The sequence below is a fragment of the Aptenodytes forsteri genome, unplaced genomic scaffold, assembly GCF_000699145.1.
Source record: "Aptenodytes forsteri isolate BGI_AS27 unplaced genomic scaffold, ASM69914v1 Scaffold35, whole genome shotgun sequence".
Classification (NCBI taxonomy): domain Eukaryota; kingdom Metazoa; phylum Chordata; class Aves; order Sphenisciformes; family Spheniscidae; genus Aptenodytes; species Aptenodytes forsteri.
The window spans coordinates 3,141,454-3,159,728 of NW_008795334.1; the positions used below are offsets into that span (position 1 = coordinate 3,141,454).

The 18,275-nt window shown below is 38.6% G+C and overlaps 2 protein-coding genes across 2 annotated transcripts in view; one reads left to right on the forward strand and one right to left on the reverse strand.

The window, feature by feature from the left end:
- PGM2 (phosphoglucomutase 2) overlaps window positions 1-13,952 on the reverse strand; it is an 18,361-nt gene extending 4,409 nt beyond the window's left edge. Inside the window, exons 1-11 of the mRNA XM_009280158.2 lie at window positions 13,866-13,952; window positions 12,873-12,979; window positions 12,440-12,524; window positions 11,075-11,158; window positions 9,434-9,627; window positions 8,079-8,268; window positions 7,283-7,380; window positions 4,586-4,766; window positions 4,380-4,473; window positions 3,378-3,507; window positions 602-791 (exon numbers count right to left, since the gene is read on the reverse strand). Coding sequence (XP_009278433.1) covers window positions 602-791; window positions 3,378-3,507; window positions 4,380-4,473; window positions 4,586-4,766; window positions 7,283-7,380; window positions 8,079-8,268; window positions 9,434-9,627; window positions 11,075-11,158; window positions 12,440-12,524; window positions 12,873-12,979; window positions 13,866-13,952 — 1,440 coding nt within the window. The remainder of the gene's footprint in view (window positions 1-601; window positions 792-3,377; window positions 3,508-4,379; window positions 4,474-4,585; window positions 4,767-7,282; window positions 7,381-8,078; window positions 8,269-9,433; window positions 9,628-11,074; window positions 11,159-12,439; window positions 12,525-12,872; window positions 12,980-13,865) is intronic.
- A 2,794-nt stretch (window positions 13,953-16,746) lies between these two features.
- The window catches only part of RELL1 (RELT like 1), a 54,853-nt gene continuing 53,324 nt past the window's right edge, over window positions 16,747-18,275 (forward strand). Inside the window, exon 1 of the mRNA XM_009280159.2 lies at window positions 16,747-16,779. Within this exon, the coding sequence (XP_009278434.2) occupies window positions 16,747-16,779 (33 nt within the window). The remainder of the gene's footprint in view (window positions 16,780-18,275) is intronic.

The following is an 18,275-nucleotide window of genomic DNA, read 5'->3' on the forward strand; positions in this document are numbered from 1 at the left end:
TGAGGTTCCCCTTCCCCCAGCTCTCTAGTTTAAAGCCCTCTTCACCAGCTTGGCAAGCCTATGACCAAAGATGCTCTTCTTCATCACTGTGGTCTTGAGACCACAATAGGCAAATGACAGCCTTACCCTCAGCCTAGAATCTGGTAGCAGTAGATTACTGCTAGGTAGCTCATTTCAAGTCTAGTCAACGTTTTTACTGCAAATAGAAATTGCTCTGCGATGGCATTTCCCAGGAGGAAAAGAAACCTGTGTTGTGGAAAACTAAAGAACCCAAAGCCACATCTCAGTAGACAGCTTAACTTACACTTACAACAAGATAATCCAAGATTGCTGGGGCAAGACAGTGATATCCTCCTACCTCCCTTTACAGACTGTCATCTTGGAGAGAAAAAACACCACAAAACCAAACAAAAAACCCCAACCCTCCCCGCTTCCCCCAACCTTCATTTCCTTCCACCAAGGGAAAACAATCATCCCCAATCTAACTTATTTTAAGACTCAGGATGTAACATAATGTTTGGAGTGTTTCTCCATAGAATTTTTAATGTATGTGCATATATGTACTTACATGATTTATATATTATTTTAAAAATATACTTACAGCTTTATGATCTGGCTGGCTGCTGTCATACCCAGTAGTTAGATCCCTTATTCCAGAAACTTTAAATCTACCGCAAGATTTTGGGTATGTGTTTTTTCCATCAAAATTTCTAAGGTTGTCAAAAAGTTGTTGAATAACTTTAGGATCGTGGCAGATGAAATATGAAGCTTTGGTAATATGGAAGCCATATCTGTGAAGACACAATATTAATGAATTGAAGAAGCAATGTTCTTCTTGGATTTGTACACCGTACACATTATACAACCTTCTATAAAGCAAGAATCTATACCCAGGGTCACCCAACTGTAGCACCAGTTCACGCCCTTACAATTTTAAAAAGGCCTCAACAGCTTAATTGTCCTATTTTACATACTTTAAAGAAATTTCTGTGCAGACACCTTTTCCTTTTAATGATTAAAAATGAGAACGTTTGCTGCTAAACCGGAAGAAAAAAAGATGTCATTATTGCCTTGAAGAGATCTAACCACCACAGGAAGAGAACAGACTACATCTAAATAGCTTCCTTGACTGGATTCCAGCTGACCTTTTCTGAATAAAACAAATTCCAGACTGTTTTTTCCAATTATACTTCAGAAGCTGCTCTCCCATTAAAGTGTTTCTACTAAACCAAACATCCGCCTCTTTACCTTATCTGTTTGCTGCCAGGTAATATGATGCAGAATCTGCATCAAAGACAAATGACCTGCTAACACTACTTTTCAAAACAGCATGTTGTTGAAAAGCATACAAGCCAGGACTGGTTGTTTAAGTGAGCTCATACTAAAGATCAGCACTCGAGGAGCATCCTTGATGCCAGGGAAAATCTGAAGGGCAGAATCTTTCGTTAGTACTAGGATGTTCATGCTAGAAACCTGAAAGGTTCCTTAAATAGGGTCACGTTTATACCAGAATGGACATCTTGAAGGTGAATAGTTGTTAAATCAGTCTTGAGAATCCAGCAAGGGAATTTACAAAACCTATCCTATATTTGAAAGAAGTGATGAGCCTGCTAGGACTGTGTCCTTTTCCTGATCTGCATTTACTTCTTTGAGAACAGATCCCCCTTCTATACTTCCAAAATACAGAGTAGAGTTTCTTCTGCTTCAACAGCAACTCACAAGACAAATCTGACGAAGCATAAAGTAGTAAGGAGCAGAAAACTGCAACTCTATACTAGCCACAAGCAAACAAAACCCAAACACACACATACAAAATGACCCCCCAAAACAAAACAAGAACCCTCCCCCTCCACTTCTAGTTATCAAGCATCAATTTAATAAGGCAGATTTGTATCTTTCCCTGCATCTGTAGCTTTTCTACGAACAGTGACTATGTGCAGTGACATCTTACTTTGAGGTGCATCTACCGTCTGCCTTTATGCTAAATAAGCTCTGACTTTGAGAGTCCTCTTCAGTGCCTATGTACACAGCAGCACTGTGGCACAGCTAAGTTCCACTCAGTTAAACACTCTCTTTCTGAGGGCAACCTGAAGCAGCTGTTTACTGAATGAGTATTAAAAAAAGAAAAAGCGCGAGCCAGAGAAGGATAATTCTTTGAATATACACTTCCAGCTACTAGTAATTAAGGGAATTCTCACATCAGATGCTATATTTGCAGCTCTAGGCATGAATTCCTCTTCCATGCATTTATATTACTGTTTACTTCTGCCATGTACATTAGCTGATAAATTCCACAATTTATTTATGCAGTGTGTTAGAAAGTCTTTGCCACTTGATTCCTTCTTAAACAGCGGATGAAACAAGCATGGCTAGTGCTGCATGCAAATGAGAGATCTGAGGATTGGAAAACAAGAAGCACCAAGGCTAGAGTTTTCCATGAGTCTCTTTGCAGGTTCCACCACTCCTTTGTTAGTGTCTTAGGAGACGTGAAGAGGTGAAGAGTATCTGCCAGCCTGTGCTGCTCCCTCCTTTAAAACAAACAACCCAAAACCCCCACAAAAAACATGCCCTGCCCCATGAAATCCAACAGCCATCTTTGCTGTTGATTTCTGTAGGTCTCTGAACACATTAAACAAGAACAAAAGAAAAGTAGTGCCTCATATTAAAAGCTCTCAGAGGGCTACCCAGCTGTATATAGCCAATAGCTATGGCCAAACATTCACAGCACTTCTGCATAATCAGCTCAAATCTCAGTATTCAGGAGCTGAAAGAACAACCAACATATACTATCCATCAAAAAAAGACAGAATAATATAATAAAAAGCCTAACTTTAGAGCCAGCTAGAATTAATTTAATCACAAGTAGCCCTGCAAGCGGGACAGAAGCAAGCTGGCTTCTATGAGTAGCATAAATATGCCAGAGCTGCTTAGACCCATTCTGCCATCAACGTTTTTGTGCGTTTGGCACATTTAAGTGGCAAGAAGCACTACGATCTCTACAACACAGCAATACTGCTGGCCAAAAACTAGGCCAATCTTCTGTAAAAGGACCGAAGAGCAGAACTTCCCAAAAGGGCGAAACCTTTCAGACAAGCAAACAAAAATACCTCAAAAATCTCATTAACTAATAAGGAATTAGTAAGGTAATATTATTATTTTTAAAATACCTTAAAACAACACAAAACAAAGTGATAAATATATTCATGCCCATGAGCAGGAGCGCTTTCTAGAAGATTACTGTTAACATAGAATTGTGTTAATAGTACATAACCCAATTTTTATTTCTTCATATACTATAGGTTGCTATTGAGTCCCTATTAACCCTCGTATGTGGAATGGAGAAAATCTGAAAATTAAACAATTATAATCAAACTCACTCATCATAGACAGCTTTCAGCTGCTGAGACAAAGACAGATTCCTGGTTGCCAAAAAGCTAGCCATCTCCGCAGTTATAACAGCAGCGCTGACACCATCTTTGTCCAGAACAGCAGGACAGCACATATACCCTAAACAAAGAAAATTATATATATTTGATATATTTTTATGAGGAAATAAGATAAAATGGTGGTGGTGGGGAAGTTAATCAAACCAACATCTTTTAAAGGAGAAATGCACACTACCATAGCACAGACATTTTAGAATTAAACCAAAAGTGGAAAAATTTTATCTTCTAATCATCAGTGTTAATTTTGATAAGCAAGGCATTTAATGGAATTTCACGATAGAGACAGATTTGTCTTGTATCAGTACCAGATGCTCCCGAGTACTTTTGGAGCTCTCATAAAAGAGAAATGCCATACTGCAGGAACAATGCAAGTATAGCACTTTGTCTCAAGTGTGATTACCCTTACACGTTAACATATGGTAACCCTGATAATTATCCATGAAATTAGTCACATTTTCCTCTGGCTTTCAGGTACTAAGCTACTCAAGAAATAGCACTATAGCTTCACAATTTCCTTCTCACGAATTCATAGCTTTTATTCATGGCTTTCCAGTTTACAAGTATAATTTGAGGGAGTTTTTACTTTATTTTATTCACATTTAAACTTAGCTTAAAACTGTCAGCTAAACATACTCAACTTGAAGACTGAAAAATGTGTTTGATTTTTTTAAATAGCTTGTGCAGAATTTGCAGTCCAAGTCTACATAGCCATGCTACTGAAGATATATACACCTAGCTTACATCATCATACTCTGTGCTAAGCAGAGATACCAAGGATTAAAACTAGTAATATCAATCATCCAAATGGATGACATTGATTACTCACTGGAAATACATCCACTGTGTTGAGGGCACCTTTACATTGCCATTTTTTGCAGTAGTCCTACTTTCACTATTTTACAGGATACTAGGACATCATATTCTGTTTCTCACCTATAGCCTCCTCAAATGCAAAAAGAACAGCTTTTCCCTGGTCCATGAGCTGTTTGGCACGGTTGCCCATCCACTTGAAACCTGTCAGTGTTTCCTACAGCAGTAAGGAGAAAAAAGGCATTAAAAATAAAAGCAATATTTTACAAAGATATGACACTGTGTAAGTAAACAAATAAAAGAACATGGAATAACATGTAACAGCTTACCTCAAAGTGAAAACCTTCCTTTAGCGCAATCGCTCTCAGGATTTTGGAAGAAACAGTACTGGATAACATGTAGACATCTTTAATGGCACAAGTATCCCTATTGTGATTTTTCCAGCAAGTGAAGATCCACCAGCCTAAAAGAGCTCCCAGCTCATTTCCAGAAAACACTTTCCATTCACCACTTGATGGGAAAAAAAATAATAGAAGGTATATGAATTCAAAGAATAATATTGGAAAAAAAAATCTACTGGTTCTTCCATACATGAATATTAGCAAATAAAACCACTGCATCTGAGTTCCAGGTAACAGTAACAAGATATCATGTGTTCATTAAGAACAAACAAAAAAATTCCTCCCCCAAAGAATTCTGAAGTGGTTACCTTCCTCCTCCATCATACGTACCAGCTTTTGAGTTTATCCAAAGATGAAACAGTGGTATTTCCAGCAAATTTTAAGTAAAACAAAAATATTCAGCAGACAAATTATAAAATCAATGATTAAGACAAACACAGAGACACGAAAATACAATTCTCAAGTGATTGGTATTTTTAGTTGACTCAGTGTAGTACTCATAAAATACCTTTTATTCAATCACAAATACACCAATTGGTCATTGAGGAAGATTGGAAAAAATCTCAAACGGGTAAAAAAAGATTAACACTGACGTGTTGCTAGAACAAGAAAAATTGAAGGAAAAAGGGAAAGACATGTCAAAATAGCCCCAAAATTCCCAGTCACAAAAGGGGACAAAGACACTGCCAAACTGACAAAAATCAAGACCTACAGAAACAGTACCTGTTGTGAAAGAGAAGCAGACTCAGTCTCCTGCATTTATTGATGCCAACAGGCACAAAGCAATGCACAGCGACAACTTAGTGTAAGAACGCTGAGAGAGTGTGCTCTAGCAGGAGTTTCTGTTAAAGAAGAAGTACAGATACTGTAGAAGCCTATCTTAATATTCGATTAGTGTATGAACAGCTACAGCAGAAGTCTGAGAGGAGGATGCAGGACTGAAAGTTAGGAGACAACTAAGACTGGCTAAACGATTAGCAAAGAGGTAGCAGTATGAGAGCACCATGCTCTCAATGGCGATAAACACAATAAACTAACACCCCCTCTTCAAGTCTCTGATAGCTATAAGTTTTTAGACAAAAAACATGAGTGATTTTGCATTCTTGTTTTAACCCATCATAACCAGCACAAACTAAAGCTTTTTACGCTCTTTCCTCAATGCTGAATTGACAGCTGAGGCTGGCACAGGCCAAAAACATTAAAACAAGGATATTCCAGTTAACACTGCCAAAGATACAGCAGAGTGCCAATTAGCCCATTATTCTTCTAAAGGCAGAGAAGCCTCCTTAGTTCATGCTGTGAGGACAACGAGTTAAAAAAAGCCCCAAAAACCCAAAGAAAACACCGCCTCCTTTGAAGCTGCTACAAGACCAAAAGAGGTTATCTGATAAGCAAAATGGGTATTTGTGCTGTTGCCTTTTACTGGGTTTTTGGAATTTGCATAACGGATTCAAGTTCAAATACTTGCGTCATCCACAATCACTGAGGACATCTAGCAGGTGCCCATCTCATCCCTTGTGTACCAAGGACTGTTGCCACGATTTTATATCCCTCTTCTGGCTCTCACACACAGGGAATTCATTTACACTATTTCTGCTCCTGGCCCAGCAGCAGATTTTTGTTCTGCTCCTCTCTGAGCTGAAAACCTTGAAGTTCACTTTTATGAAGGATTTATGGTTTCTAACTGCTCAGATTAGCTGCTGCTTTATCAGGGTAGATAAAAGAGAAACACCACTATTTGTAGATATGATACCAAGTGCAGTACTTCAGCTTATTGTCATTCATCAAATATAACCACAATACAGAAATGCAAACAATTGTAGAAGTACAGGATATCAGGGGGCATGAAATAAGGGGATGGCAATATTGGGTCAGAACTATAGGTTACACATTCCATACATATGAAAAATCTATGAGAAGCCCCTGTTTGAGCAAGTTTACCTTTTGTGATCCCGTTCTTTGACAGGACATACATAGATAAATAATGCATGTATAGCTGGTCCTTAAAGGAGGAAGTACAAATGACTGTACTGAGAAGTACCAAACACTGACAAAGCTTCAGGTGAAACGCAGGTACGTAACATTATGCACAGAAGTGGGGAAGTGAGTGAGAGAGGCCCAAATCATCTAATGATTAGTAAAATGTCTGGTCTAACAGTATTTGGGAAAGAAGGAACTCATATTAAAGAACGGGGATGTTCCATGTTCCTGAAATTATCAGGGAACTAAAAAGGTTCTCCTGAATAGTCAAGTTATTATTTAATAAACACAGTATGAAAGAATGTTGATCAGTCTTCTGTGAAAAATTTCTAACTGAAAACCTACCTTTAAAAAGCTATAGCACAATCAAAACAATTCACAAGCTTCCGTGCATGCCTCAAGGACAGCAAGCGTCAAGTATTTATTCAGGCTTTTGTACAGTGTCTAATATTAACCATTATTTCATTTACTGCCCCCACTGTGGTCTGCTTCATACAGTCCTCTCACATTTCTATGTGTTTTCAGTCCAAAAACAACTACTGTGACTGTTCTATCTTCTCTGCAGCACAGGTTGCAAGAATCCCCCAAATGAGCCTAGCCTCTAAGTAAAAAATGTAAATGGTCTGCATTTCTTTATTACCATACCTCTCTTGTTTCTCTGCCACTGCAAGTCGATCAGCATCAGGATCATTTGCTAAAATGATTTTTGCCCCATCTTTTTCAGCCAAAGCAAAAGACAACGTCTGGAAAAGTGGTAAGCAAGATCAGATGAGCGTTAATACTCCCAAATAATATTTTCACTTTCTTTATAGGTTTTAAATAATTTTCCCAATTTATTTAATCTCAAACACCCAAAATCATGATGTGTCTCTACAAAAAATAAACTTCAAGCCTGGCAGCAGTAGAGCACAGTCAGGATATTTAACTTCACCTACGTCATTCCACTTCTGCAGCCTGAGTCAAAAGCTACTTAGATTCAACAGGATCCTTCAATAACAAAGTGCAGCAGAAATAGTTGTAGCAGAAATTCTAACCACCTGTCAGGACTTCCCCTGCCCCCTCCCGGTGTCGTATCAGAACAATCTAGTCCTTATATTTCAGCTGTAAATTGTAGAAACTTTCCAAAACCAACTGTGAAGATTTTTTTATTTTTATTTTATTTTATTTTTTAAAAGGAACTGTATCACTTTGTTCTATGTGCAGATGCTGCCCATTCTGTCAGGGCGCAGAACAAAGTAGTTTAAAGTTACAGCTAATTATTACCTGACTGGTTCAAAAAGAATTATAAATTTCAATGAAAGGATACCAGCTAACTCTTCACTAAAAGTAAGGCTATGAAAACAGAAACAAAACAGACCTTCAACCAGTCCTTATAGCCATGACTACTGGCAGAAAGGAAACATTGAAAGACATTGCAACTATTAAAAAAATATCTGTTTACCAGAACACCTTTGCCCTCTTCAGGATTTGGATACTTCACTGTGGGAAATTCTGGATCAGGATCCCTCTGCTCAGGAACGGCAAAAGGAGGGCTAAGGTCAAACGCCTTGAAGGCCAACTGCACAAATTTATGACCTACGCCATGCACAGAAGTATGAACAAATTTCAGGTTTGTTTCCTTGTTTATATTCCTGAAATAAAACAGATTAACAGTAAACTTGGATATGGAAGAACATTCTGCACAAAACTGACAAAATTCGGAAACGGATATGACTCAGTATTCTGTATCACTGTCAAAATTATAAATTAAAGGAGGTAAGATTTTAAAGGTAATGGCTTGAAAACTGGCTTAGTCTTATTTTTCAGCAATATGAGTCACTCTTGATACCTAATGTCCTGGTATGTGCAAATCACTGGAATAAGAAAGATGGTACACTCCATGCACCCCAAAGGAGGAGAGTGGAAAACAAATACAACTGACTAATAAGACTCTTCATCCCCAACTCTGGCATTTAAACCAGCTCCGAAGACTGTGAACACAGTGAACCGACAGCAGCATGCCTCATTTGAGCAGACTTATTTTTATGAAGTACATTCCTGAAAGTGTAGAACATACCTAAAGACATGCAAACTCCTGAGGAGATATTTAACTCCTGTTCTGAAAAAGCAGCATAATTTCTGACATAGACGCAACTTTCTAGTAATTCTGACTTCGTTTTTAGCAAGAGGAAGAACATGGTTACTGGTGGTTAAAATTTTGATGTAAATAAGCAGATCTAACAGGTTGCTGCTCATCTAATCCATAAACCGATTCTACTTGTTAATCACAAAGAGACACATCCACTTGATTTTGTTGAGTAAAGTTTTTATTGAGCAAGCGACAGGAATAGACTTGTGCAAGGTGCCCAAAGCCACCAGGAGCACACGCAGGGCTAGAATAACGGAGCAAGACCTCCTTCTTCCAGAACTGGCTTAACAGCCTCGTTCACCTTCTCTCTTAGAAGCCCATTTTAAGGCTGTTGGACCGTCAGTGTCAGCTCACCCCCAGCTGCACAAGATAGCCCCAGTCCTGCTGTGGCATTTGGTTGATGCGTGGTCATGTAAATACAGGGAGGTGATATAATCAGAAACTAATCGCTCACTTTGCTGGGTTAGACTTCTGCCAGAGCAGCTTTATGAACTGGCTCACTACGTCACCACACAGCTGCCAGTGCTACCACAAAAGATGACAAGAAGGCACAGACAGATCTGGGTCATGGCAGGATCATGGCCGCCCTGACTTCCATCAATTCAAACTGCCCCACTGACATACTAGATGGAAAATCCTGTATTCTTAATGGAGTTAACACCAGTTACCTGTGAAAGCACTGCTTCTGTATGTCTTTGAAATACTCCTTATTGACCGTGGCATATGGATCATGAAGTAGCAGGCTGCTGTCAATCAGTTTGTCATCCCAAGCCTGTGGCCATGGCTCTTGGTTCTCCTCAATAGCCTGAGAAATTCCTTTGTCATGAGGGGAAATGATCTGAGCACCATTTTCCCAGTAAACCTAAATAATAAATAGGGTAAGTGAGTATTTGGTCATTAATATTGTAGGATAACTTTGTTATTTTTTTGTTGGCTAAGGTGCACTACATTTGGTAGAGTATTACGGTAAATTAGGCTTAAGTATACCCAGAGTATTCCCCTGTTCGTATTCTCAGTGTTTCCTCTCACATCCCATTTTTGTTCTATAAAAAAAGCTGTTTAATTTTATCAGAAGATATCAAAATCCATAACGAAACACAAAACAAGACCCAGCTCATTTATTGAGAAGATTCAAGTATCAGCCTGTCTGCCAGCCTTGGGACTGATAACTTGCCCATGCTATTTCATACACTTTCTTCCACATTTTTAGGTCTAATCATTATATATAGAAGAATTCTTAAGAGGAAGAAAGTGTGCAAAAGTGAAACACATCTACCACAAAAAAATTTACAGAGAAAGGCACAAAAACTTTGCAGCTGCCTACAGCAGCAGTGTTGCCACAACAGCAAGCACAAATTCAACTAAGTTTCAAGATGTTCACTACTTGTAGTCTTCTCCTATTTGTTGATTGTTTACACATCCAGGAAGAGGTGTACTTACTATGTTTTACTTTTTGGCAGTTGTTTGCACACTTCCTTCTACTGATGGTTTACAGACCACAAGTTTAAGGAAAGATACCTAACAGCATCTGGGCCATGTACATATGTAGCCCAAATAACAAAACATTAAGAAAAAATGAAGATGATTTAAAACGTAGTTGCTAAAACATCCAAACAATCTATCAAGATCAATACATGAAATATTAAAAAAAGCAATTTTAAACAGACATGAAATTCTGGAGGGAGAGACAGCAAGAAATCATCCCTGCTAATGCCTTGTTTTTCTATTAAGAAGACAAAAAAGATCTCCCAACTTCCACTTCTGTATTTTGGAAACAGTCTGTATATGACTAGTCCAGCTATGGGATGACTGGCAGACAGGTAGCTCAGCCATGTTTGTTTCAGTGGAAAGCAGATTTCTGTCATAGAAAAAAGTCACACTGATAACTGTGTCACTTAGCACAAGAAAAATATACTAGAAGAAATTAATGGAATTTATTCAAAATGTTTTGTACAAGCAACTCATTAGGTTTCACATATTTTTAATTCTCTGGGTTTGTAAAACTAAAGAGATCTTTTTAAATCATGACTTGGAGAAATGATTAATGCTTTTGAAAAGAGGTCAGTTAATATTTTAAAGTATTCCAAAGTATGCAATGGTATTACTTATCTTCCTGCTTTTTAGAGCTAAGATTTTAATTATGTTAGTAGTATAACATGCTACTAGCTTTAAATACATACATCTAGAAGAGATCAAACTATCAATTAATTTGGTCTATAACGTGATAGGAACTATACACAATAGTATTAGTGTCTCTACATGGAAAAAAATGTTTGAAAAAAGCCAGAAAATAGATCACATAGGAATACCTTGTAACCATTATCTTGTTTTGGATTATGGGAAGCCGTAACCATAATTCCAGCACAAAGCTTCAGATGAGTTACTGTGTACGGCTGTAACAAGAGAAAGTTATCTGAAGTGGAATGTGCAAAATATTATGTTATTTATTCTCATGCATATACAATACTTCCACACTGCTGAACGAAAAGAAAGCCAGGATACGATTCCTACAGACTGACTCTCTAAAGCAGAAGCTAAGTAGTACTTGCTCCACTAGACCCCACATGGCATAACTTTAGCCCTTCCTTTTTCTTGTGCATTTTCCCATTTCTATATTCTTAGTGTTGTTTCAGACGCTTTGTGGATCTCCAGAGTAACGTTTTTATAGAAGGAAACCAAATGCACGTGTTGCCTACTGTAGAATGACTTGAGATACCTGAGGTCTTTAAGGTTGCAAAGTCTGTTGGGGTCATGACAGAAGTCTGCACAGGGTAGAGAATTACAACTGGAGCAGTCTCATCCATGCTATCTTTTGAGAGCAGCCCGTGGAGCAACTGCTCCATCGTGGTTCAGAAGAGAATTGTTTTGCAGAGAGCTCTGATAAAGTAGTCCAAAACAGATGGAGTGAATTAAAAATAAAGCATTATTTGTGACCACAGGTCCAGTTCCGAGTTTACTCCTGGCTCTTTATTAAGTAGCGAATGCAATCAACTGCAGTTCTTGCAACACTGCTTTAAGCTGCACTATGAAGAATTTGACCCTAAATCTACCAAAATTTGTGTCAGTACAAGAACGCTACATACAAAGTCTTCATCCCACTATGTTCTGTTTGCAGCACTCACTGGAGGAACTGGTATTGGGAGAAACTTGCTTTTAGTGCAAAGGTAGGGGTTTTCTTTATAGCTCTAGAGCACTGACACCTAGTGATCCGATGGTGAAAACGCGGACACATTCAACAACCCTCCCGGCTTAACATCGCTGCACTCCAACAACCTGCTATTTAAAAAGGCTAGTTTGGATTCAATACCCCAAAAAGAAAATAAACTTTTAAAAAACAACCAAATCAACCAACCAAAAATCACAAAACTAAATGTGTGTGTACATTTCAGACTTCGGACTCCACAGCAGTCTAGAAACGAGACATCTTCGACAAGAAACCTGCCTGAAAGCAGGAATGAATAGAAACACATCCCACTGTCACTGATACTCCACTAAGCTTCCTCCTTCTCTTGCTGTGGATGTTGTAAACTAAATATAGCTAAATAAGCATAAGACTAACTGCAGGTAGAGTTTAAAAAGTTCAAAGTGGTTTGTCTAGTTTTCCTTAATGTACGTAATGCAAGATATCTGACAGAATTTATGTGTATATAAAAAGGTATAATAGAGAAACCTACCACAAAAGGAGTTGGTGTTATATCAGAAAACAGATAAACTGGAACTCCTTGACTGATGAAGGTATTAGCAGCAAGTCTTGCAAACCTAAACAGGAAGAAAAGATGCCTAGGAAATATATTCATTTTCTCACCGATTAGTTTCCTAGATTTCACAGCTTCCCCCCCCACACTCCAATTTAAAAAAACAACAAACAAACCCCCACATAAATAAACCCCAAATTATTATACAGACCCAATTTAAATGTGTTCCCTCACTATTCCCAACAGGCAAAGCACAACTCTAAGAACTGCTTTGGCATTAACAGAATATAAAAATAGTATAAATCCCTCACCTTAATTCACTCTACAGAAAGAGAAAATACTGTTGAAGCAGATATAAAACCATAAGGGATCACACAAGACATCTACAAAATACTTAAAACCTAAAAAGTACCTTTTGCTACTACCTCCGCTGGGAAGATGGGCACGAGCATCAAAACCAATCACAACTCCTCTCTTTTTCAGGTCACTGAAATTCTTCTCAAGGTATCTGCAAAATCCCTGAAGACAACAAATTCACCTCATTAACCCAATCTTAATATTTAATTTATCATTGCATTAAGATGATTCCTACCTAAGATGTTTACGGCTTAGAAAGGTGAGCGCACATAACATCTCACTGAACTGGACTGGGATTCAGTTTGTCTAGCACCAATAAACACCAAGAAATATCAGAAACTTTCAAATCGATATAGTGAAGCTGGACAGCATTTAAGTACTTCTCCAAAAATCAGAACCAACTGCAGAAAGAAACAGTTAACACGATTAGTCTGAATTGCAGATTTTGAGAAAGGATTTAGCTGTGTTAGGTCTTAGATGAGGAAGAGAACAACTGGCCAATATTTCAGTTTTTTAACTGAAATCTCTCAGTTTTTTGAACTGAATCTCACCCTTAATAATGGTACCTGTTTAGGACATGATACACCACCACTCCAGGCTGCAGTAATTTGAGGTTTTGGGTTTTTTTAAGCTCTCCCCAAGTAGATCTACTTTAGGGCCTATATGCGTATATATAGCTTCACTGCATTTATGTAAATTTATGTCCAACACACATGAAGCTTAGCCAAATGCTGGCTTGGGTTTTTTTGTGGTTGTTACATCAGGACTAACTGATCCACTTGAGCTTAACTGTAGCTGTGTATAAATTCAATCGCAAATCCAATATGGAAAATAGCTTATTTTAATGGCTTAATAGCTTCTCTCTGCTTGTTTGCAGAGATCAGCACTCAGCTAATAATTAACATTTAAATGACTTCTGAAAACTGGCAGAAGTTTACTACAAGTAAAAAACTCGTACTTCCATAGAATACCCGTTGCTTGTCATAAATGAGGCTCTTCCGCTCATATATACAACCAGTTAAGTGAGATAAAGTGCTGAACGCCGTACCTGGGTTGTCTGGATAATAGTCAAGTCATTCATGTGGGAAATCCCTGCCCCCATGGCAGCTCTGAGCCCCGCTGTGCCGAACTCCATCCGCGAGCCAAAGTATTTCTGCAGTTCTCCGGCATTTCCTTCAGCAACCAGTTGCTTCACTATTGCAGAAGTTTTTGGATTCTGTAGATACAATATTCAGGTATTCTAGAAAAGGTTTTGCTTGTTCGTTTGTTTTTAATACCTTTAAGCTTCTTAACAGAACTGACTTTCTTTCCCACTCTCTGTACTGGGTTATTTCAGTATCAAAATATCGCACACCACTTCAAGAACACCAGAACTCCTGCTACATCTTCCTAATTTTAAGTCAGTACAATCTCAAGTATTACTTATTTTAGATTTATCTCCTTAAGTGAACGTGCTGCCTTGACAGCAATGTATATATCACATTTTGGGAAATGAAAAGATTTCAAAGATGTCCATTTTAATATTTTCTTGGTTTAAAAACAAAACAAAAACAAACAAAAAAGCACCTTTACACTTCAGAGAATTTTTGTCATCACAATACAAGAACTACACTAAACATATAAGAAAGTAAGTTAAGCTGATGATTAAGAAATATTTGTTACTTCCATAGTGCTATACGTAGAGTTTAAAAAAAATAATGATAACCTTGTCCCCAGACTGGCTAACACCAGAGGCAGCAGCAAAACTAAACAGACTGGCCAGAAGATAAAGACGACAATTTGCAATACGTTTGCAGGTAATGCTTGTAAAAATAAGCACAACCCTCGGGATGAAAGCTTAGCAACTACAGCTGAATTCTTAAACAAAAATGACTGTGCCGAGTGGCGATGGAAAGGCCACGTCAGACTGCCTGCAAACAGTGAGGAGTTTCTAAGTCTCACTGCTTTTCTTGGTGTATTACTTACATTGACTCTTTATTGTTATCATCAACTCTCTTTGTTTCCAAACTTAGGAACCAGTAAAGTGCTGTATGCCCCAACCTCTCAATCTTAATAACGTGGGATTTGTGGAGTTTAATATTTGATCTCTTGAAAACCGATGAGCCAACAGGACAGATGGCCCACTCCAGCCACTAGGCAACAGAGTTATGTGGAGAGGCGGCATACTCCGCAGGTTAGTCACCGCATGATTACACACACTTTACACTGGAGTACAAAGATTATGATTTCCAAATGGACATAAGCTTTGATTTCTGGTCAACCAAATGACCTCATAAATGTCACAGACTTCACTATTTCTTGGATGACCTGGATATGCTTGCAGCAAGGGAAGGCATATCATCCTAGGCAAAAAAAAAGCATTTTCTGCAGCTCCAAAAAATGCTGCAGAACATGCACAGTAGTAGGCATGTGAGTGAGCTTGCATACAAAGGTGTAAGCATTCTGGAAACCAAACTGAGACCAGGGTCTGCATGCCCTGATCATTGATCTGCAGGACAATAACACCATAGTTTAAATAAACACTCAAAAAGCTAAAGAGCCTTTGGTGCTAATGAGCAAGCTATGTAATACAGAATAAGCTGCACTCATTAAAAAAAAAAAAAAATCGTTTCCTGGGTGCAGTAAGCAATTAGGTACCCCTGAATTACTGATTTCCAGTTTAAGAATTACCAATTTACCAGTCCAAGAACGTTGTAACCAACACTTCCTTGTAGGAGGCTCAATGTAATTCTGTATTATTATAGCGTAATTATATTCTGTAATTATAAGAATAAATATAATTCCGTGTTATTATAGAATAATATAGGTCAGCATAACTATTCTGAGTTTAGGCAGTTCAAAAGTTGACCTGAACTTTTTGCTGCAATACCAGGCCTGTGTCTCATAGGTAAAGCCTGAACGCCACTTTTTGCATCAGGCTTTGTACAGTGCCTAGTCACCCTTTTTTCTCCCCCTGCATGAGCTTTGTGCACAAGAGTTGTCTCTTACCGTTGAAACGAGCATCTCTTTAGGTAGACGCTGCACACGCTTGTACAGATGTTGGACAGGCTAGAAGGTGTAATGCCAACACAGAAGGGCAGCTTGACACTAGGATCATACTGTAGCTCTCACAACCAAGGAGATTTTTGTTTGTTATTGTTGTGTTAGAGGAATTTCCCAGGTTTGGTATCTACTGTGAAACTACAGGGATCCTCCAGTTTTCCAGGTCTGGTTAAATGATCGTACTTATCCGGGTGGCTGCCTGAGTCCCGGAGTTTTAGTCCACGTCATCTGCTAGAGATAACTTGATTGCGTGAATTTAGTTGCTTGGGACCAAATTGTATCTGAAGGATGAAGTGCTGTTTTCTTCCTTCCTTGTTGGTTCTCTCAGGTTACACTTTTTCTACTCTCAAATAAAACTGGATGTGAATATAAGGATACTGATTTCTGTGAATACCGTGGCAGAGGTTTCAATACCGAGTTAATATCCAGTAGTGCAATTTGCTTAAACATCACCTGGTAACGCTTGAGTTATTTACCTTGGTCTACACTACAGGAAGGCCACAAAGAGGTTTCAGCAGTGCAGGAGTCCCCACAAGGTTTCAGAGTAGAGAGACAGCTACTGACTAAACAGGTTTTACTTTTAACAAAAACAGAAGCTACCTTCTATCCATAATTTTATGATTGATAATAGAAAGAATGACAAATATGATACCACTTTAGTGAACAGAGTGACGGAAATAGCCTAGTAACGAGCTCAGTAATTGTCATCTAGGTAAAAACTTCCCGTTAAGTCAGCAGGACTGTCTTCAGCCATAAGGGCTTGCTCTTGCAAACCATTATTTTGTAAGAAACGTGCAGCTTATCATCATTAAATATTAACTGATCTCTACACATCAAAAAGGAAACTTTTTTTTTTTTTTTAGTATCAGAGTAAATGGACAAGGGTTATGTCGGATGCTTCTGTTACTCAACACGAACACGTAAGAGCTCCCTGAGAAATGAAAATACGTCATCGTTTTTGAGCAATCAGCAATGGGTATTGCACACTGGTCAATTATAACTGAATCAAAGACGCAATTGTTAACAAAGAGCTAACCTTTCAAAAGTAAAGATGCTATAAGGGATCCTGCATTAGATTTCAAGAGAGTTTCACAAAATAATCAGAATAGCCAGTTGAAAATGAAGTGATTACACAGAAAACAGGAATATAACTAACGTTAGTCAAGGAAGTTATGGAAATAAGAGGCCCTTTAAAGCCAGACTGTTTTCTCAAAATCAATTAAACTGGAAAAAAAAGAAGACACAAAAGCTTATTGTCATTTGATGTGACACACTAGCATTTCTGAAAGAAGGGCTGGTTTGGCACTGCATTATCATTAATAAAAACAGAGCTGGCTAACTAATCAGTTAACCAGTCGAGTGATCTTTAATGAAGAATCACAACAAACTTGAGGTACTTCTAATGATGTCCTTTAGAACCTGGAAATAACACTAAAAAAAGAATTGTTCTATGTTTTCTTTGCTAATCCTTAAATAAGCAGAAGACCCCTTGCCAAAAAAATACGTAGGTTGAACAAAACCTAGAGAGCATTGTACAATGCTGAGCCCAGGGCAGTCATTAAAGTGACCGAAGGGGGGCAATGGCCGGTGTGTTCCAGGGCAGCCAAATGAACAAATTTCATGTATGCGGACAAAAAAAATGCAAACCACATGCACTGAATACGGGCCTGCATCTCAGTGGGAACTGCAGCAGCAGCAAGCAACTATATAACCATTTCCAGAACACCACTACGGCAAGACACGTGGAATACAGAAATACACAGAAGATTTTAATTCTGCTTATAATGCTGCCAAGACCAAAACTGAAGACACAAAGATAAGTCGTAAGATGTTTAAGCACCTTAATGGGAAGGGAAATAGCGCATGCCAAAGTGTTCCTAAGCAACAGCAGAGAAAGGGAGAAAAACCATGAAACCAGGCAATATTGAAGATTCAGGAGTTATTTTATTAAGTGAGAGTCACTAAGCACTGGGCAACACCACCAGGAAAAGAGGACGGAGTCTGCATTTCCCAGTGGGTTTGAAGCAAGCCCACGTCTTTTGGAAACAATATTTTAGTAAACAAAAATACGGAGGTACCTGGAGGTTTTTAACACTGAGAGACAGACAACACAGCAATGTATTCTTGCCTTTAATAATTTAAGTCTCTTAACTGCCCCTACAAACAGAAGAAGCTAGGAACAATACAGGCCCTTTTAAAAAAGAAATTAAACATCGCTGAGAAGTGAAGATACTTAGACGCCAACTAGACAGGTTTCTAAATTAGAGCGGGGGCTGCTATGACATGACATCAATGCCGAGGTGACAGAGCAGCGGTGCCGAGGGCTCCGGGAGGGGGGCGCCACCAGCGGCTGGAACCGCAGCCCCACCGGCGCCAGCGCTGCCGCTGGCCCCCCCCCCCCCCCGCGGGGGGGGCG